At 39.8% G+C, this 22,317-nt stretch overlaps 1 protein-coding gene across 4 annotated transcripts in view; it reads left to right on the forward strand.

Moving 5' to 3' along the window:
- Window positions 1-22,317, forward strand: part of LOC122816538 (ubiquitin carboxyl-terminal hydrolase 22-A) — a 2,071,246-nt gene that overhangs the window by 1,169,709 nt on the left and 879,220 nt on the right. For all 4 annotated transcript variants that reach the window (XM_044089386.1, XM_044089387.1, XM_044089389.1 and 1 more), the window contains one exon: window positions 16,988-17,089. In XM_044089386.1, coding sequence (XP_043945321.1) covers window positions 16,988-17,089 — 102 coding nt within the window. The remainder of the gene's footprint in view (window positions 1-16,987; window positions 17,090-22,317) is intronic.

The raw sequence follows: 22,317 nt of genomic DNA on the forward strand, positions 1-22,317 counted from the left end.
TCCAGGGGAAATTCCATAGCAGAGCCTGAAGAGGTATAATTACTAGCTCCTCTGTGGCAGAGAGGGATACAACCCTAAGTATGTTTCAGGTCTAGTTCAGGTAGTGGCTTTGGCACTTGTAGGAGCTGGCCGGGGAGGATGGGAGTGAAACGATATGGTCTACTTGGCCATCCTGGGGTGATGGATGGTGGTGGCTGTGGTTTGCCACATAGATGCCACTTGGGGGAGAACACTAGATGTCTGCCTCATAGAACCCTAACTCTGCTGAGCCCACACTGATATATGCAACAGTACTGTAAGTTAAGGAGGAACTCTTGGAGGGCATCTGTTGTGGAGCTTGGAAGACCCACCCCAGGGGAGAAGAGTGCTGGTCCAGGGGAAAGGGTAAGCCACCCTGTAGACCAGCAAGTCTTGCCCTCTTCCTACCAACCAACTCCTGAGGCAAGCAGCTGAACTCCTTGGGATTTCTGGGCAGGAATGAATGGGGCTGTAGGGCTCTTGCCTGCCTGGGAGTATCTGGCAACCATGGAATGAAAGGAATGGTTGGATGCAGGTAGATGAGGATCCATCAAGCTCAGTCTTGTAAGGGTACAAAAAAAAGGTCTCAAATTACTGGAAGCTTTTACCACCAGTAACAAAAAGTGAGAGAACTATGGCTCTAAATGCTGTCTTCAGATCATTCTTGCTGCAGTCTGTAGTGCATAACTTGTAGTACTTCTTCCTTTTTCTTCTTTCAGCTTTTCCTGGTTAGGGGTCGCCACAGCGGGTCACCTCTCCGGTCATGATTGGCAGTGGAGTTTTACGGTGTCGAGTTGCCAGCCCGGCGCCCAACCTTCCACAGAAGGCGCACTCACACATGCACTCACGCCAATTTAGAGTGTCCAATCCACCTACAGCATGTCTTTGGGATGTCTGAGGAAACCAGAGCACCCGGAGGAAACCCACGCGACCAAAGGAGGACATGCAGACTCCGCACAGAAGGCACCCCATCCGAGGATCGAACTGGAGCACCTCTTGCTGTGAGATGGCAAATGCTAACCGCTGCACCAGAGCGGCCGCCCACATTACTTGTAGTACTGAATGTCATAAATCCAGCATATTGTCCTGCTTCCAGTGTGTTGCAGATGAGTACACTCACAGGGAAATTTTTTTTTTTTTTTTTTTTTTTTTTATAACTACTGCATTTCTGTGCGAGTAAAAAAAAATGTTTGGGGTGTGGAAAGCAAATTCCACACAGATTCCCACACTTTTTTTTTTGTCTGGGGTGAAGCACAGAGTGGACAGTTGCCCAAATTGCATCAAATTCACCTTGAGGACAATTCATTGCAGGGTGAGGTATCTTCAGGAATACTAGGGTCAAAAGAGGACATGTGCTTTGCCTTGTTCAGCCATGGTGTCAGCCAAGGCTTCAGCGAGCTGCCTCTTGAAATATAAACATTCAGAGAGGCACCCAAAGGAGATTTGAAAAAAACTAACATCAGTCTTTTCAAAGCTAAAGATTTCTCTGGATATTAATCCTATTGATCACTGCTGCAGCAACCTTAGCTGAATGGGTTATGTCCTGTGTAGGGTATAAGACAGCCAGATTCCAAAGCTTCAGGGCACTTTCTGCATGCCCAAGCCATCAGTCATTTCAAGCTGAGCTGACTAAAAAGACAGGTTTGAGCGCCAAGCCCTCCACAGCTTTCATGCTGCTGAAGAGTTGCCTCTTCTGAGACTTTCAGGGATTGGTAAGCATGTGCTGTTCCATTGCTGAGCAGAGAAGTTCCTTTTGGACAAGTAACGTCCATTTTTGAAAAAAAAAATATTACTAATATTTTTCTGTTCAGGAAAGTTATTGTTAAGCTAGGAGTTTAATGGACTGTCACAAGACTATATTGTACTATTAAATGAGAACACTTTTTTCCTATCAATTTAAATGTTTAAAGTATTTAAAAACATTTATCTGTGGATAAGTTGTATTTATTTTCCTTTTGTGGGCCGGAAAACTATTTTAAAGTTTTTTACTGTGTTTTTGTGTGAAAAAAGTGACATTTTAAAATTTTATTGCCTTTTGCTGTTTGTTTCCCCCAGGAAAGAAAAAACATTTTCGGCTGGATCATGGAAGAAACTACCGGGTCCCATGGTCAGTCCTTCTTTCAGCAACAAAAGGAGAAAGTTAAGCAGATAGCCCTTTGCCACCACAGCAGGCTCGCAGTTTGCCTCAGGCATAGGTGGGTGACTGATGTGGCGATTGTTCATCAGACCACTCATCTTTTAACCCGGATACCTCTTGCCACTGTCAACTGGGGGTTAGCCACGTCCTCTGTGGCTGTTGCTATCCCCTTCAGTGGCAGGGGGGGGCCACTCATGTCAGTCCTGAGAGAGGGAACAGGGAACGTTTCTGTGTTGTCAGAATGGCATGCCTGTCCCTGGAGGATCTACTGATGGACATCAATAACTCTGTTGGCTCCATTTTTTCTGTCAAAAAGAAACAGAAAACTAAAGATGTATCTACTACTCATCAGATTTCCCTATACAGGAGTAGTTTGTGTCTGGCTCAGGGTTTAATTTAGGCCATTGATCCTTCTTGTAAGTGGTTTCTGGTAAAAAGAGCGTTACCTCTTTTCTAGAAGAGATTCAAAATTCTGAATTTTGAATGGAAGATGAAGGGACAGATATAGAGCTTTCTGCTCAGGTTTCTGATTCAGACCCCGAGGAGAACTCAGTTTCCTGAACTTTCACCCATTCCTCCAGTTCTGTCTGCTTTGTAGAATGTGTGTTGTCACTGCCTGCAGTTTTCTTGATGGTCAGCCAGCTGCCTCTAAAAAGGCAGATAAAATGTACAAATTTCTTCAGTCCTTTAAGTTTTTATACACTCTTTCCAGACCTGACTAGCGGCTATAGTTGTAGTTAATCCTACTGCTGCTAAACATTTAGTTAATTTCAGTCCTACTCTTTTGATAAGGATGGGAGATTATCAGTAGATATGGTAAAAAAAAAAGTGTATACTTTGCAACTTTGATTTTCATAATTTTAAATGATCAGGCTCCTATGTTAAAAGTTTATTCTTACTAATTGTACAAGTATAAGGAATGTTTTGTCTACAGTTTCTTCTTGGGAAGAAAAGTTTGCTTTAAATACTTCAGTTTTTTCAGTTGTACAAGTTACTTATTATTTACAGTGTGTGTGACTCAGCTGACACTTCTTCCGTGTCTATGACCACTGGTAATGTTTGGAGAAGGTTTGTCTGGATGTATTCTCAGAACCTCCCAGATGATGGAAAAATTAGATTTTAAATGCTCCTTTATGTAGCAATTTAGTTTTTGCTTCCTCTGCTGAAGAGGTAATCAAAAACTGTGTTAAAAGTGATAAGTTGATACAGAGAAACTCTTCAAGATTTGTTTAGCCCTCCTGTTCCAAATTTTCTAAGGTATTCTCTGACTGAGTTATGGCAAAAAATTAAACAGTTGCAGCAGGTAAACAGACATTTAAGAAGAAATGCAAAGGGGTTCCAAAAATAATTCAGGAAACCCCCAAAACCAAGGACAGTCCAAGTCAGAATGACTGTTCAAGGGACCATCTACTCTCCTCCCACCATAGCAGCCTTGTTTCCCTTCCAGAAAGTATGAATCTCCCCTTTTCTGTTTGGCACAGATCGTTTCAAGCAGATTGGTTCTGAAGATCATTCATCAAGGTTATATATGGCAGTGGAAGGAGATTCCTCCTTTCCAGAGGGTAATTTCTTATTCACCTAATCTAGACTCTCTTATTTCCACCTGTGCATCATCACATGCTGTACTAGGTAGTGATAGAACCATGTCCTCCTTCCCAGATGGGGAAGTTTTTTTTTCCCCCAAAGATGCTTTTAGTAGCAAGGAAAGAAAATGCTCAGAGACCAGTTCTGCCTATTTCTTTCCTAAACCTGGTTGTGATAGTGCCAGAATTCAAAATTATGTCATTTCGCAATCTGTTACTTCTTTCTCATTCAGGTTTTCTGGTAACACTATGTTTAAAAGATGCTTATCACATCCCTTTTCTTCCAGAATTTAGGTATTGCTTAAGGTTTTGTGACTTTGGCTCACATGATCAGTTCTCTGCCTTACATTTTGGGCTATCCACTACACCAAGTGTGTTCACGAAGTGTCTAGCTCCAGTTGTAGCTCAATGGAGGCTACAGGGTATCCACATTTGTCCATATTTAGGTGACTTACTTATCTTTGCAGAGTTTTTTTTCAGAGTCATGAATCCCTCACTTTGGTAAGAGATGTCTTAAACAAGGTGGGAATCCAAGAGAGCATTCATTTATGAAGGAGTCAAAAAATAACTTTTGATGGTGTTTCCGGGTGTAAGCTAGACAACTCAGTTCAAAGAGCTTTTGTTTCCAAGGAAAAGAAGATCTATATCTAGAGCTATTTTTAAGCTTTTCCACAGTTTGGTCACTCTAAGGGAATACCTCAGGATTTTGGGTCTCATGGCATTTATGATTTTCTCGTGATACCTCTGGCAAGACTCCACATGAGAAAGATACAATGGTATTTGAAGTCTCTTTGTTTTGAGCGTCAGTATCCTTTATCTCTTCAAATCCCTGTGCTAGGGTTTGTCAAAAGAAAAATGACTTGGTGGGGACAGCAAATATCCCTAAATCTGGGTCTCCCCTTTTCCTTCTGTTTCAAAGCAGTCAGTCATCACAGATACCTTGGAGTTTACTTGGGAGCAGTTTTGGGAGGGATAAAAGTGTAAGGTTTGTGGGACACCAAGGACAGATACAAGCACATAAATATAAAAGAGATGCTTGCCCTGATCAAGGCACTCAATACTCTGAAATCATCCTTGTTCTGCAGGACCTCTTCAAGTTGTTACAGACAATACCATAGCCTTGTGGTACATCAACAAGCAAGGGCAAACCACGTCATACACCCTTTGAATACCCATGGTAGCTTGGGATATAGCTTCACACCACAGTCTGTCTCAGGCATCCTACAGTCATCAGAGCAAAATTGTGTGGCAGGCAAGCTGAGTAGGACAAGGGCAGACCCTCACTAATGGAAGTTAGATCGGTGAATCTTACAAGATTTAATCCAGGTGTGGCGAGCTCAAGTAGATATGTTTGCTTTCTCTCTCAACAATTAGCTGGCAAGATTCTGCTCCAGGACTCAATGCAAGAAGGGCCTACAAGATCGATGCCTTTTCATTTCCTTGGACAGGAGTGTTCCTGTATTCTTTTCTACACTTTCCATTGATATGCAGAGTAGGATTTAGATGGAATCCACCATCATTGTGAAGACTCCATTCTGACACAGGCAGCAGTGGTTCTCCCTTCTTTTGGAAAGGGGTAATTGCCACAAGCTTACTCACAGAATGGATCTACTCGCACAAGATCAGGTGTGTTTGATTCACTCCGACACTAATACATTTCAGTTGACTTGCCTGGATGGTATTCCCTTTAGGCATCTGTTTGCTGAGGGATGTGCAGCAGGTACTAATGGAGGCAAGAAAGCCTGTTACTAGAAAATCATATCAAATGGAAAAAGGTTTTCTAGTTGGTGCCAACAACAACATAACTAGCACCCATTCAGAGCTAGTTGTTGCCTGGTTTTACAGTATGTGTGCGCGTTGCTATCCTATGGCTTTTTTTTTTATTCCTCTGTCAAGGTTCATTTATTGCCCACTTTAACATATATACCTTGCCTCACCTGGACCTTTAGATGTTCTTCATGTTTCACTGTTGCAGTCATTACATTTGGGTAATCTGCTGGCAGATTGCCCTCAGTCGGGGTCCTGCATCGGTTGCTGTCTCCTCTTCCATGACGTCAGGTCGTCAGGGGTATAAAACATGCAGCCGACGCCATTTTCTCCAGTCTTTTGTGCCACGCGGTGCCCGAAGCAGAAGCATTTCACAAGTGCCGGATCGGCCGACTACTGAAATATTCGAGTTTGAGTTTCAGAACCGAAGTCTTCACTAAAGCTAAGTACCCGTTAGAAACTTTTTCTTGCTTTTTACCGATGTCAGAAAAAGTTAATAATTGTATTACTTGTGGGAAGCAAATACCTCATAAGGATTTCCATTTATACTGTATTCCTTGCCTAGGCCCTGATCACAACGTGCCTAGCTGTCGGTTTTGTGCTAGATTTAACCAACGCACTATTAAGTGTCGGTATATTTTTGCATCAAAGTATTTTGGAAACAGATTTAACTACCCAGAAATGTCGTTGGATAGCAATCCGACTACCAGAGTACATAAAAAACGCAAAGAAAAGGACAGAGAAAGGCAGTCGAGATCCAAAACCGACGACAAAGCTTCTCCTAAGCCAGTCGCTGGTTCGCCGGTACTCAGTGAGGCGCCTTCACAGCCCCTGATACCTGCTACCTTCGAGTCGCAGGCCTCTACCGACACCCATGTGGAGGCTGGCATACTGCAAGATACTCAAGGTATTGGACCGATGGATGTATCTCCCTTGGATGGGTCCAGAGCCACTGAGCAGGCACCAACTTCTGAGGGTGTATTCAGACCTCAACATTTGTACATCAAACCAATGACAGCTGCAAAACCAAAGATAAAAGCAACTTCTAAACCTAAAAAACTGACGCATGAGCCACGTAAAGCTGTTACAAAATAGCCATATAGGTAAAGGGAGTAATACTAATGCTTTAGCTAAGCATGTACAAGATATGGGTGTACAACATAAGTTTATGTTTATGGTTGTCTCTAGGACATATGAGAGTGTTAGAGTGGGTGATATTAGAGCTAGAACTGAGGAAGTAGAGGCTAGGTGGATAGTCATGCTTAGAGCCAATTATGGTCATGGTTTAAATGAACAGGTGCCTTTGAAGCCTGTTCTTGGTAAAAGGGCTTTACATAGGTAATTCCTGTCTTTTATTTATTTATTTGTTTTTATATTTTTCATTTTTCTATTTTATAATAATCGTAGATTGTTTATTAAATATGCTTATATGCTCATTAGAATGTGCTTATATATATATGTTTTATTAATAGTGTATATGTATGTTTTAAACTGATTTTAAGGTTTCCCTTTTAAAAGGTTTTGTACCAGCAAGTAATTTGAAGGGTTAATTAGACCCTCTCTTTTACTAATTGAATTATTGGTCAAGTTTTGACTATGTATATAAAGAACAACCAGTTTGATTTTATTGTATCTTGAAAAAGCTCAGCACCAGGCTGAGCGAAAGCGCTTGAGGAGATTTTTGTTTGTTATTAAAGCAAGAAAGTTTTATGTAAGTTGCAGCCTTTCATTTTCTGCCTTGCGGAAGAAGGAATATCAGCATTTCATCAACTTTTCATTCTGGGCTTCCAGAGCCAGCTTCCAGGTTGTGGATCTGCTTTGCTTTATTGGTGCTTTTCACTTGTTCTTGGTTTTCTGTTTGTGAACTGTTTCGGATCCATGGCGGAAGAAGGAGCACAGAGTACTTTCTCTGACACTCCTCAGTTACTTAAACCACGAGATGACAGTGCACCGGTTACAAGGGCGGAGTTTAATCAAGTGCTGGGTATGCTAACCCAGTTGACGAGTATGCTCAACAACAGTGGTGTTGAGAGACCTACAGTTTTTCCAGGTAACCAGCAGCAGGGTTTAGAGCGAAAGAGAAGGCACACTTCCACTCATAATGAATGCAACGAACAAACTGACAGTGGTGCTTGTTTGGGAACCTGTAACCAGCAGGCAGGTTCAAAACAAAGCAGTAATGATAGCAGTAAGGGCAACAATGTCCTGCCTAATGAATCAGAAATGCAGGAGAAGCGTTTTGATTTTGGAGCGTGGGCTGGTCAGCAATTTTGGTTTCGTGAAGGTACTGTCAATTTTAATACTAATTTAAACAGTAACTCTGACATTAATGCTGGCATTGAAAAAGATTTTAGCATTCTTCGTGACAAGCTTTATACTTTTAAAGCAAACCAATTGGAAATTGACTGTCTTAAGGAGTGTGTCAATGTGGGAAGAATACCAAAGGGACGGAGGTGCTTCAAATTTCCCAACAATGTGCAAAAGGACTCTTTAATTACTACAAGAAATTGTGTGGTGTATTTAATCGTGCTGGTATAGAGATGTTAGAGGTTATGGTGGAAGAATATGAAACAAAAGCAGAAGTCTTATTAAATGATTTAAAGGCTTTGAACAATAGTTTAATTAACAATGAAAGATTTGTTTCTGTTAAACGAAGTTATGATAACATTTTTAAGGAGGTTGACCAACACTGTTTGAGAATTCTTAACCGTAAAATACACAAATTAGAGAGGGACTTAAAGGAATACAATGAAGGGGTGGCCTACCCACTGCCATTTAAAGCTAAGCAGTATAACAACATTAATAGTGGTGCACAGGGAAATTTTAATAGAGGTTACAGAACAGAAATGCTGTATGAGACACCAAGATACAACCAAAGGTTTGCAGAGAAGGATAGAGGTTCCTTACACCAGGATTTTCACTTTCCCCCAAACAGGGGGGGGGGAACGGATTTTTTCAGGGGTGGGGGAACAAGTAGACCAGGACATGCAGGCTATTTCAAGCTATCCACACACGACTAACACTGTGGCCAGCTTGAATGTTTCAAATAAGGTCACAGTGGTAACAGAAAACAATTTTTCGATTTACAGTTATACCAGCATTAGTTTGGGAACGGAACATTTTGATTTATTCACCAAGGCACTGCATTTTGTGCCAGCATTTTCTAACAGAATGGAACAGGAGTTGATAGATTTAAAAATGTTTAGCAGACAACTGAACCTAATGCTTTATTTTAAAGGGGAACTTCCTGTAAGTATGGCGCTTTCACGTAGGAGTACATTTAACCCACCTATGGACCCAACAGTCAAAATATTGGAAGAAATGATGGAAAAAGACATCAGGATGATTAACAATAATAAGCAAAGAAATGACCCCCATAATATCAGTAGGCATGAGATGAATTTAATCAAGGATCTCAAAAGTAGTAACTGTAGGGCTATGAAAACAGATAAGGGGGGGGGGGTTAGTTCTGATGTATAATTCAGACAATATTCAGTACATTGAACGGATGTTGCAGGACCCGGAGCAGTATGAACAGGTCAGGTGTCCAGGAATGAGTTACATATGGCATACTCAAGAATTTCTTTCATTTTATATGACCATCTTTTGCAAGGGGGTTTTAATGAAAAATTGTATAATTTTTTAATTGTTGCCAAGCCAAGAATTCCTGTAATATTTGGCATCCCGAAAACACACAAAGGTATTGACCCCCTACACTTCAGACCTATAGTATCTGGGCAAGGAGGTATAACAGAACCGATTGGGAAATTTATAGACCACACTTTGAAGCAATTTGCTGCTTCCTTGAAGTACATCTGCAGGGATTCTTGGGATTTTCTTAGGGGTCTGCAATCCCTAGCATACCATCCGGATCTATTGCTGGTAACTATAGACATTGTTCAACTGTTCCCCAGTATACCTCATTCTACAGGACTGAAATGGTTTAGTGATGTTTTAGTTAAAGAGGCGAAACTTACTTCCAACCCCACAAACTTGTTGGTGGAGTTAATGGAACTAATCCTGGAAAATAATTTCATTTGTTTCAACAGTCATTTCTACAGGCAAAAATCAGGTGTTGCAATGGGGGCGGCCTGTGCCACAGTTTATGCAAACATAGTGTTGCATAAATGGGAAAACACATATATTTTTGGCACAGAGTGGGCACAGTACATCAAGCATTATGTCAGATTTCTTGACATTTGTCTTGTATGGAGTGGTACTAGGGCAAATATGGAGGAATTTTTTCATTACATCAACAGCACTACTTCTTTTTTAACCTTTACACACTCAGTGAGTTTTGACAGCTTGAATTACTTGGATGTGCACTTGGTTAAAGATAAAGTTAACAATAGGTTCATATCAAGTGTGTTTAGGAAGCCCACCTATTCAAATGCTTTTTTGCATTTTCAAAGTAACCACCCTGAATATCAAAAAAGAGGCATAGTCAAGGGACAATTTATCCGTGCCTCCAGAATGTGCAGCACAAAGCAGGTGTTTATGGAGGAAATTAGGTTCCTAAAAGAAAGATTCTTTGAAAGAGGGTATCCAAGCCTTCTTGTTGAAGAGCTAGCGACAGAAATTATTAGGTGCAGAGAAACAAAATACCCACCTCTCCTAGACACTACGGGCACATCAATATGCCAAGTGGGCAGTAGCCTGCAGAATAAGGAACAAAAAGGTTACATCCATACTTTTAGTATTGATTGAGGTTGTGGAAAACAGTGTAAAGAAATACTGGCCGATCCTAAGACTGGACGATAGGTTGGGTAATATGATTCCAGAGTTTCCTAGATTCATTAGACGTAGGGGTACCAATCTAAAAGAAATGCTAGAGATGAATCAGAACAAATCAATGGCAAGTAGTGATAATAAAAAAGAAGGCACATACAAATGTGGAATGTTTGCAAGCAATGCCCGGCTATATTCAATGGACATAGGCTATATTTACCATCAAGAAAATTCCTACATCAACCAAGGGGCCATTATAATTGCAATGCCAAATTTATTGTTTATTTAGGTTTGTGTACTAGATGTAAAAGTTTCTACATAGGAAAGACTGAAAGAACCCTCAGAAGACGTATTTATGAGCATCAGTATGATATAATTAAGAAAAAGGAAACTAATGCTTTTTATAGACATTCCCTTTTTTGTCCCAACATGGAAATTAAATTCATTATTTTAGAACAGTTAAGGTTGGACGAAAGGGGGGGGACTGGGGGTCTCTTTTAGAATATAAAGAGTTATTATGGCAGCTAAGACTAGATGCAGGAAGGCGACCAGGGCTCAATGACGCTTGCAGCATTAGCAGCGTCCTGAGGTTAAGGAAGGCTAAATTATGAACTTTCGGTTTTCTAGTGTTTTCAGGGTTTACATATAGAAATTAAATTTTGCTGAACAAACAGCATATTTAAACATTTTTAACATACTAGCATGTGTATAGTATTGGCTTTTGAATATTGTTTTAACATTGCATAGATTTAATATTGCATATTTTTAACACTGTATATTTTTATGGCAATCTGTGCATACACCAACAATTGATTATTAAGTTTATGTATATACTTTGTTGGACATTGCAGTGAGTTGTGCTTAGTAATGGTTTGCCTGCAAGCAGGTTTTGTACTAGCAAGTAATTTGAAGGGTTAATTAGACCTTGTCTTTTACTAATTGAATTATTGGTCAAGTTTTGACTATGTATATAAAGAACAACCAGCTTGATTTTATTGTATCTTGAAAAAGCTCAGCACCAGGCTGAGCGAAAGCACTTGAGGAGATTTTTGTTTGTTATTAAAGCAAGAAAGTTTTATGTAAGTTGCAGCCTTTCATTTTCTGCCTTGCGGAAGAAGGAATATCAGCATTTCATCAACTTTTCATTCTGGGCTTCCAGAGCCAGCTTCCAGGTTGTGGATCTGCTTTGCTTTAGTAGTGTATATGCATGTTTTAAACTGATTTTAAGGTTTCCCTTTTAAAAGTTAATTAGAGTGCATCATGTGATTATTCAACCTGGCTATTTAAGGTGTGTTTTTTTGTAACAGTTTTACACCTGAAGAAGCATTTTGTGAAAGCGCTAGTGTGTTGTAATAAAGCAGTTCTGCATAGATTCGTTTCCTGGAATTTTTCAAGTTCATTGCGGATTCTGGAGCCTACTCTCAGCAGCTTTGTGTGTATCCAAGTATTCAGATATATTCTTACTTGGACTATCTCATTCAAAGAGAGAACAAGGACACTCTTATACGACACCTGGCGTTTGTGAAAAGGCTTCTAACATGCCTAGGGTACACAATAAACGAAAAGAAATCGCAACGGATACCCTCTCAAATGATAACATTCCTGGGTGCAAGCATGAATACAACTGCCCAGATGGCTTACCTCACGCCAGAGAAACAAAGGCAACTGACTACTTACTTCAAACTGATGGCAACAAAAACCCAGTCTTCTGCAAGACAAATTCTGCAGGCTCTGGGCTTCATGGCATCCTGCATCCTACGAATTCCATATGCAAGACTGCATGTGAGGAAACTTCAGTGGTACCTAAAAAGTTTATGGAGTCAACATTCACATAGTCTGAAACAAAGATTCCTCTCATTCCCTGCCTGCAACAGGAGTTTATATGGTGGGCAAAGGCCTGTCACCAAAACATGGGATGGCCCTTCACTCTACCCCTTGCCAGCCAAACCTTAAAAACAGACGCATCAGAGTATGCCTGAGGGGCCCACATGGCAGGAAGATGCATTCAGGGCAGATGTCCACCAAATCAAATGCATGTACATATCAACCAGAAAGAGATGCTAGCTGTTCAAAATGCCCTAACAGCCTTCAAGGACTTACTTCATCCAGGACAACTACTGATAAAGATGGAGAACACCACAGTCATGTGGTATATAAACAAGCAAGGGGGCAGACATTCATACCCCCTTTGCAGATTAGCCATGGCACTGTGAGACACAGCTTTAACCTATCAAATACATCTTCAAGCTCAATTCCTGCCAGGAAAACAAAACATTCTGGCAGATGATTTAAGCAGAAACTTTATGGATCCTCACGAGTGGAAACTAAACCCACTAGTCTTCAGCATGATAACAGAGAAATGGGGGAGCCCAGACATAGATCTATTTGCCTCTCCTCAAAATCATCAACTGGAAGGATTCTGCGCAAGGACTTATCACAGACAAGCATGGAAAGTGGAAGCTCTATCCTTCAGTTGGGAAAAACCAATCAGTTTACGCCTTTCCTCATCTGCCTCTTCTACCCAAGGTCCTCCTAAAAGTCAGAGAAGAGAAGCCAAAGATGATGATGATTGCCTCGGACTGGCCCCGCCAATACTGGTACCCAATCCTAAGGAACTTGTCTCAATACCCAGCTTGAACCTTGCCTCAAAAACCACAACTACTGTCCCAGCAAAACAATCCGATCCTGCGCAGTCAACTACAGACTCTGAACCTGGCAGCATGGCTAATCCTGTAATCATACAAACGACACCTCTCAGTAAAGCTGTGATGGATGTCATTTTGGAAGCCAGAAGGCCTAGTGCTAGAAAATCTTATGCTGACAAATGGAAGAGATTTTGTGCTTGGAATCAAGCACAAGGAACTGATGCAGCAGAACCACATATTCCTCAGATATTACAATACTTAACTGAGATGCTTGACAAAGGCCTATCTTTCTCATCAATCAAAATCCATGCCTCTGCCATTTCGGCTCATTACAATACAGAGCCGCCAATCTTTTCTCATCCTTTACTAAAGCAGTATCTTAGAGGAGCCAAAACTTTAAGGCCTCCTAGAAGATCACCATTACCTCCATGGGACCTCAATTATGTGCTGGAAAAGCTCACCCTGCCATCATCTGAAGCAGCTGCTACCGCTGATATAAAATTCTTATCATGGAAGACAGCTCTGCTACTAGCAATTACTTCAGCAAGAAGAGTTTCAGAGCTACAGGCCCTCATGGCTGTAGAGCCTTTTATCATATTCTACCCAGACAGGGGGTGTCTGAGGACAAATCCTTCTTTTATGCCTAAGGTCATTTCCAGTGTGGCTCTTAACCAAACAATTCATCTGCCAACTTTTTATCCAAATCCGCAGAACAAAGGGGAGAAAATTCTGCATTCCTTGGACATACACAGACAGCTAAGATTCTACTTGAGCAGGACTAAAGCTCTAAGAAAAACTGAGCAGTTACTAGTGCATATGCTGCAGGATCAGAAGGAAAGGCTATTTCAAAGCAGACAATTTCAAAGTGGATAAGCCATTGCATCCATTTCTGCTACTTACACCATGGCAAACCTGTGCCTACGGGCATTAGGTCTCACTCCACCAGAGCGGCAGCTACTTCAGCAGCCTTTCTCAGAGGAGTACCAACCAAGTACTTTCTAGAGGCTGCTACTTGGAGTTTTTTTTCACACCTTTACAAAGCATTACCATTTGCCTCTCTACTCTAAGTCCAGGGCAGGCTTTGCCACTGCAGTGCTGCAGGGCCTTATAGCCTCACCAAATGCTGTTTAGCTCCAGCCTCCCAACCATAGCTTTGGGATTCTACCCAAATGTAATGACTGCAACAGTGAAACATAAAGAACATAGTACAGTTGTATACACTTACCATAAATGTAGATGTTCGAGTGTATTCACTGTTGCAGTCCAGGTTACCCTCCCGCCATCCCCCTGTCATTCTACAGTTTATCTTTCCTTCTCTATCTTCTACAACCTATGTGGTGTATTTGCTTGTAGATGAAGGTAAAGTTTATGTTGAAGCATGTGTTACCTTTTTGGGGGCACCTGACATCGGGGGCAAGAAAAACTAAAGAAAATGGCGTTGGCTGCATGTTTTATACCCCTGACGACCTGACGTCATCTAAGAGGAGACAGCAACTGACACAGGACCCAAGACTTTGGAATTCAGGCCGACTGAGAGCAACTTGACAGCAGATTACCCAAATGTAATGACTGCAACAGTGAATACACTCGAACATCTACATTTATGGTAAAGTGTACACAACTGTACTTTTCTCACACCAACTGCATTGTTTCTCTAATTGCACTGATTTTTTGGGGGACCCTTCTTACCCTCCCAGGATGGTCAATATTCTCACAGCTTCCCTCCGCAAGAAATGTTTTTAGAAGTAAATGGATAGTTTTTTTTTTATTCTCCATTAGCCAGAGTTTTGATCCTGTCTTACCCCACATCCTGGCAGTTTTTAATTTATTTGCCCACATTTTTGATCAAGGTTGAGCTGTTCTGCTATCAGGGTGCATTTAGTGGCTATTTCATCATTGTCTTCATTCTTCCTGTCAAGCATCCTTAAAAGCTTGTAAAGCCTTTCTGTTGAAACATTCACATAAAGAATCTGTTTCTTTTTAGAGCCTCAGTTTCTTGCTGGAGAAACTAGTGCTGCTTCCCTTTAAACCAGCAGCCAAAGTTGATCATAACATTTTGGAAAACTTTAGTAATGGTAGTTCCACTACGATTGCCTCAAACTCCAGGCTTTTTCTTCCAACCCCCTATATACAGTCATCATTTAAAGCTTGCTAATGTTTGCATAGCAATCCCAACCTTTATGTCTAAAGTTGACACAAAAATTAATCTTACAGTATTCTTCCCTCAGTACTTCAACAGAGGGGTGTATTTCTTAGACTTTCTTGATGTATAGCATCAAATAAGATTTTGTATTGACAGAAGTAAATATATCAGAAATGATGATAAACATGTTGTCTCCTTTGCTGTAGGTAAAACAGGTGATAACCTCACCCTGGCGCCTGTTGGACTGTATTAGGTTTTGTTTCGCGAAATATAAGAAACCCTCTCAAGCACGCTAAAAGCTTATTCTGCAGGACCACAGCTACTCCTCAGTCTTTGTTTAGAAACTGGTGTGTGTTTAGAAACTCATCTATTGATGACATCTGAGCAGTTGCAAAGTGGCATTCTCTGCATGCTTTCATAAGGTCCTGTAAGCCAGATATGGTCTCAAGGTCCAAGTCAACCTTCAGATTTATTGTATGTAATGATATTCTGTCATGGTGGAGAAGATAAGAACTCTGCCCTACTGTTGAAGCAAATGGAGTGGATCATGTAAGAATACTTAAAGTTATATTCTTAACAGACCATTAGATCTTAATGATCCACGTCTGTTCAAATCAAGGAATTATCTGGATCATGTTAGATACCAAAATTATATTCTTACCTGAATATTAGAGTTTAATAATCTACATTTGTTCATCTCAAGAACTGGATTGGATCATGCAAATGGACTAGATTATGTAAGATACCAAAATTATATTCTTAATAGAACATTAGATCTTTATGATCCATGTCTGTTCAAATCAACATAATCTCCCACTGTCCCTCATACTGCTACCTGCTGCATACCAGTCTTACTGTTGAAGTGAATGGAGCTAGATCATGAAACTTAATGTTATGGCAAGTACATAACTTTTCTTTCTCCTTGTTTGCCTGGAGTAGGTCCATTTCGCCCACCAATGAGCACAACACAGTGCCTTTACTGTTTAGGTGTGGGACATAGTATTTATATTCTTATTTACTGTCTGTGCAGAATTTAATCACTCTACCACAAAAAGAAGCAAGAATGTCCAGACTTATATGATGTAAAAGGCCCTATGAAATGCCCTGCACCTGATCCAGGCTCTTGTCTGATTCCAAGGTTGGCTCAGGCATATGCTAAGGGCTGGCTGGTAAGAAAGTGAAAGGCTGTTATATACTATCAGGAGCATCTTTCTTCCACCACTGAAATTGTTACTTCAGGACCCACTGCCCTGCCTGCAGTTTAGGTCAGGATGGAAACTAAAGTGGTCTGCTTGCATTCCAGAATGAGGACAGGTCTTCCCTATCCAAGACCCAGGTGCAAGTGGCCTTTGTCACATCTAGACCCCCCTCTAACCCCAGACTCCAAGCAGCCCCTCTGTTGATCATGAAAAAAGTATGAAGCAATAGTAGAAGCCCAGGGAAGAAGTATACTGCCTCTTCTATTTGAAGCACTTGTAAGAACCAGTTAAGAATCATCCTTGATATGTACGTTTTGTCAGTTTATCTGTGAGGGGGCCCTCTTTAGTGGGTCACAAAATATCCCCCCCCCCCCCAGATAGACAGCCCCTCCTAGTCTCAGCCAATGGAATTTCCTGCAAATCAGCTAAGTATACACATATGTGTTACTTGTTAAATAATGTGTTTGAATCTTCATTATGTTTTCATTTTTAGGTAGGTGCTCATTACATGGGGAATTAACTGGCAGGTTCCGGGGTTTGGCTGTGGTTTTGTAGCTGGCAAGTGATGTCACAGTATGAATCAGCTTTTAGCTTAGTGTTTAGTGGAAAGGATAGAAAAGACATAACCAACCATAAGACCTGTCAAAGAGTTTCTCCTTTTGTAGGTAAGCTGATAAAGTAAGATTGCATCTGTTATTTAGTTTTGTCAGGTAGTGTATAATATGCAGATTTACAACTTCCTTACATTTCTATTTCATGATACTCAGGTATCGGTGAGAAGTATTCAACATGGGAGCCAACAAAAAGAGAGCTGGAGTTATTACGGCACAACCCCAAACGAAGAAAAATAACTACAAATTGCACTATAGGTATGTTTCCCATATATTTCTTGATGTGTTACTGATTGTACATTATGTCGTAGCAGACAAATACCTGCAGTCATCTTAATGGTGAGTAAGTAAATTCCATGTCTCCATGCATATATGTGCATGTTTGTATATGAGGATTGATGCATGTCTTTACTTTGTGTCTAGCCTCATTCACTATCCCATATGTTTGTCATGTGGCCTGGTAACCTGTACACCATTGTGCAGTCTGAAAGTAAAGTTGATGAACTTGGGGGCATTTTAAATAAAGTCTTATCTTTGTTTTCTTATTTTTCAATATCAAATGTTACACCATTTCAGAAGTATTAGGTTATTTTCTTTCATTTGAGATTGGTGCCTATATATTCTCCTGGAACCCTCTCTTTGTAGTCTAGCTTGTCTGATGATTGGAAATCCAACACCCAAAAATTTGATTTTTTTCTCAAATGAAAGTATATAAAACACTTAAAACGATGCAGTGAAACCATTTTGTTTGTTACAAAGAAGGAAGCCATGCAAGTGTACACATTTGAGTTTCAAGAGAGAGAAGTGATGATTCAAAGTTTGTTACTGTAAGACAAGAAAAAGCAATCTCCCATTTGCTCTTTTAAGGAGCACAAGGATCCACGGAATGTATTGAAGCTTATAGGTTCATAGGTAAGTACTAGGCCAGCTGCTTATGTCACAGTTGAGGCAATGACTTGAGTTTGGCAAGTGGCAGAATTCCATTAGTGTGTGGTATCAGAAATAGAAGACAAAAACTGAGGCCTTCATGAAGCTAATTTAAGTGCTCTGATGTGTGCAGAATGAGTGAAATTACCTTATATTTGAAAGAACTCACAGGACCAGATCTGAGAAAACTGGATGCAAATCAGAAAAGCTAAAAATAGGTAGAAGGCATAAAATGAACTATGAGTAATGAAATTTTGCTTTGAGGTGTGGCCGGTAAGCTCATTAAAAATGTTCTGTGATAAAGTGTGTAGAAGTTGTACTATGGATCATTTTGCTAGTGTTTAAAATGAAACTAGTGTATAATCAATGAATAGAAGCTGTAAAAGGAGAAATTTTTTTTGCCAAAATGTGTACAATGGAAAAAAATATTTTTGCTGGAACAGAATTAGGAAAATTAGTTGTTTGTGGACATGATAAATGTTAAAACATGTAGTGTTAATAGTCTGCAGAAAATTTTATATAGGGAGTTGTGACAAGAGGATCAGTCAGAAATCTGAGCAAGGGAAGATCAAAATTTAGCACAGATGGTTAAGGCTGTAAGTTGTTAACTAGCTGCTTCCTTTAACCCAGTGTTTGATTTCTTCAGCCTCCATTTGAGATTCTGAGCAATTTGCTTAACCAGACAGTGTTCCTGGGCTGATTCTGAAAAAGATGTGTGTGTATCACTGCAGTACCCAATCTAACAAAATACAAAAGAAAAGGAGGGTGTTTAAAATAGAAATAAATTAGGGTGTTTAAAATAGAAAAAAATTGTGCTGTGATGTCTGTCTGTATGTTTAATGCACAGAATCTTTGAGAGTAAATCGGAATTGTGTGTGTGTGTATAAATTGCTTGCTTGTTCAAGTTGTCATGTGAACTGATTTGGTCTCTAAATTCTTACTTTTGAAAAAATAGACCAATTTCCATTCCAGATTATGAAAACCACAGTTATTTGGGTTTGTTTTTCCTTCCAGAATTAGAATAGAGGGTGGGGTACTACGTACAAGGCACTGTTAGGTAGACCTTTACAGGTTTCTAATAACTCAAGGGACACAAGGAAATATCAAAAAGCATGTGTAGTGGAGTTTAATGGTTTTACAGGACCCTTCACTAACATTATTAGGGCAAATTAAAGTATGCTCAAAGTTAATAAGGCATTACATGAAGTAGTAGGAGATGAGCCCATATTTTCATTTAGGACTGGTAAAAACGTGAAAAGTGAATTTGAACAGGTAGAAGTTAGAAATATTAAGATCAAACAAGGTACCACCTCCTGTGGAAGATTTAGACAATGTCCGTATATAATAAAGGAAGGTATTTGGCGTTTACAAAATGGATTAAACAGCAGTGTAGTTTTTTGTAAAGGTAACTGTAATACAAGGATGTTAGTGTATTTGGCTGTGTGTGGGGGATCACAGCATTTTATATAGGGAAAACGGAGAGGGCTCTGAAAGATGGGATTTACGAGCACCTACATGACATTAAGTCTAAAAGAGACAAGTGCCTTATATAAACATACTTTGAATTGCATCTCCCCTAGCAGTTTCAAATTTGGGATTATAGATATTGTAAAAACAAATTCCAGGGGAGGAGACATAAGGAATATTTTAATGAACAGAGAGCTTAGATAGCAGCTCAGGTTAAAATCTAGTACGCATCCAGGATTAAATGAATATATTTCGATTAAACCTGTATTATCATTGAAAGCCTCACAAATTTAATAAAATTAATTATAAAATTAACATGTATACATTTAACCTAGGGAGGTATCAGGAAAGGGTTAACCCAAATGCTGGTTTTCAGCAGTGAATTTGTTTTATTGTTAATTAGTTAATTTAATTTTAATTGTTTAAATGGTTTCAATTTGTGAAATAATTGTGTGTGATATATAAAGGAGTTGATTTTTAAAGATGGCATCTGATGAAGTCTTGTGCTCAAGACGAAAGCGCTCATCTTTGCCTGTTTGTGGATTAAATAATTTTTGCTACACCACGGAAGACTGGACCTTTTACATATTTACTGGTTTTGGTTTTAGTGTTTCTTTTGACTATTTTTGACTACTATACATGAAGGACATTTGCTATTTTTTGAGCTCAGGTTACATTGCGACTGAATACTTTTACTTTCAAACTTCTGCATGGAAGATGCTTCTCCCCAGTACTAAACAGACTGGTGATTAGAAACCCCTCCTATTCTGTTAATTCATATTTTACACACTAGGCGCTCTGAACCTTTCCTCACCCGTTGCATTTAAAAAGAGCAGATCTCTCAGAATCAAGCTCTGTAATATCATGTTGCTTTACTGGTCTGGAGCCAAAAACTTGTTCAGTTGTGTACCAGGCTACCTTTTCTGAAGCCTACCTGTATATGATCTTTCCCCTTCCCCACAGTGAACAAATTTAACAATCTGTACACCCAGTGCAAAAGTGAAGTTTTTCTTTTCTTTATGTAGATTTCTAAACAGATATGTAATTTCTGCCTTGCAAAAAAGAGTGTATGCATTCCACCCCTCCCGCTTTTGCAGAGTGAAAAGACAAACTATTGTATGCTGTAACAGCTTAGTTGCAGAGCCTCCACTGCAGCCACTGTTGTCTGTCTGCCTTTTGCTAGATTGCAAGGATTTTCTACAGCCCAGGTTGTGGTCCATCTTTCATGTGTGACACATTGAGGACTTGCACATCTTTCTAATGTCTCTCTCTCCCCCTTTTTTTTTTTTTTAATGCTCCATCCCTGAGCCTATCATGACCCCACACCTTGGTTTCTATTTTTCCCATCCCTACATCCCCCAAGTGATCCTTTCCAGTGACCCTTCATCAAAGAAGTCCCCTGACTCTTCATGAAGTCCATCTCAACTCTGCTCACTATTTGGCCAAGTGAGCAAGGGCTCTAGTGGAGAGCCATGGGCACTGAACCAAGGAACGAATTTCATAACTGAACCTGTAACTGAATTTCATGATTTATCAGCTGTAAAAAAAAAAAAAAAAAAAAATTATGAACCATGTATACATACTACTGATTGAAATTTGTTTGTTCACGTATTTGTGTATGTATTTTTTTATTATTTATTTGACTGAGTGTTACAGACTTGTTTTTTTTTTAATTGTTAATTGGGCAGACCCAGTAGATACCAGCTTTTTTCAGGGTGTGACCAGAGACCACTGTCTAGCAAAGTGATTTTTCTCATAATCCCATATAAGCAGATGGAGACAGAAGGAATCAAGCCCTGGGCTACATGATTTAAGTTTTGTAGCAGTTCATAGCGTTAATTGCCTTGTAATTAACTGCCAGTGGTTGGAGTCCCTTTCCTAAGTCTAGAAATTTTGCATTACTTTGTTTACCGTTGTGGTTTCTTATTTTGACAATCTCTGCCTGTTCTTCACTACCTTATAGCATACATTTTGATGGTTTTGAAGTTCCTTAAGCATTGTGAGAGGGTATTGCTTCACTGAAAGCCTTCTATTTGTGAGTTTCGTTTACTAGGATATCAGCATTTACATAGTCCTCCTTTGTAAAATTGAAATGCACTGTCACGGAAATTATCAATTTCACTTGTTGCCTCATTAAAGGACATCCTGAGTGTCAGGTCTTAATAGGTAGGGAGCTTTAATTTTCCGCCTGTGTACATCACTTTAAAGTTTTTACTAGTGTTACCACAAGAATTTGCTTCTTTTTGTGTCTATAGTAGGAAAGCATGCGCACAGCATTCATATACTTTATTCATATTACCTTTGTGTACATCGGTTTGGTCCACAAGAGACTAGTTATTGCAAATGCATCATGTTCCTATGTACTGGCCAAAAAAGGAGAGATGTGTGGTGAGGTTGTAGGCAATATTTTCTTTGTGATTTTTTTTTTGCATGAAATAGAGCTGTTATACTGAGTGCACATTCCTGCCTATCCTATCAAATATGTCTGCTTCTCTTCTGGATGCTGGCTGTATCACTGGAAGTAAGTACCCTTTAAAAAGAGCAGGACTTTTGTTGCTCAGTCCATAATGCTGTCTAACCCTTCATGATTCCCTGATCAAATGTATCTGTAGACTGGCTCATTACACGCGCGCATACACACACACACACACACACACACACACACACACACACACACACACACACACACACACACACTCTCACAATAGTACATGTGTATCAGACAATGGAGTGTTATCTCATATGTACCCAGGAGGAAAGAAGAAAAATGACTGAGTAATATAAAATGTCTTTGTAAGTGGATCACTCGCTGTACCAATTTTTATCAGAGTTAGTACATCAAGACTTGATCCAAGTACTATAGAGGGTTTTCCATGAAGTATTATACATTTTCCTACATGCTTTCACAGTGAGCATCTTTGTAGCAGACAGGTGGGAGTTCAGGCCTCACATTTAACAAAAGTCCAGTAAAGTGTGATCTAGCCTTATCTTTTCTACTTTTTTTCTTTTGAGCTGCTTAGACCTTTTTCTTGAAGTTCTTGCTTTAGTTAAGAATTGATCTTACAGTTGTTACCTTCTCCAAGAATTTTTGA

This window comes from Protopterus annectens, chromosome 12.part0 (genome assembly GCF_019279795.1).
Source record: "Protopterus annectens isolate FY-2018-M chromosome 12.part0, PAN1.0, whole genome shotgun sequence".
Lineage (NCBI taxonomy): Eukaryota > Metazoa > Chordata > Ceratodontiformes > Protopteridae > Protopterus > Protopterus annectens.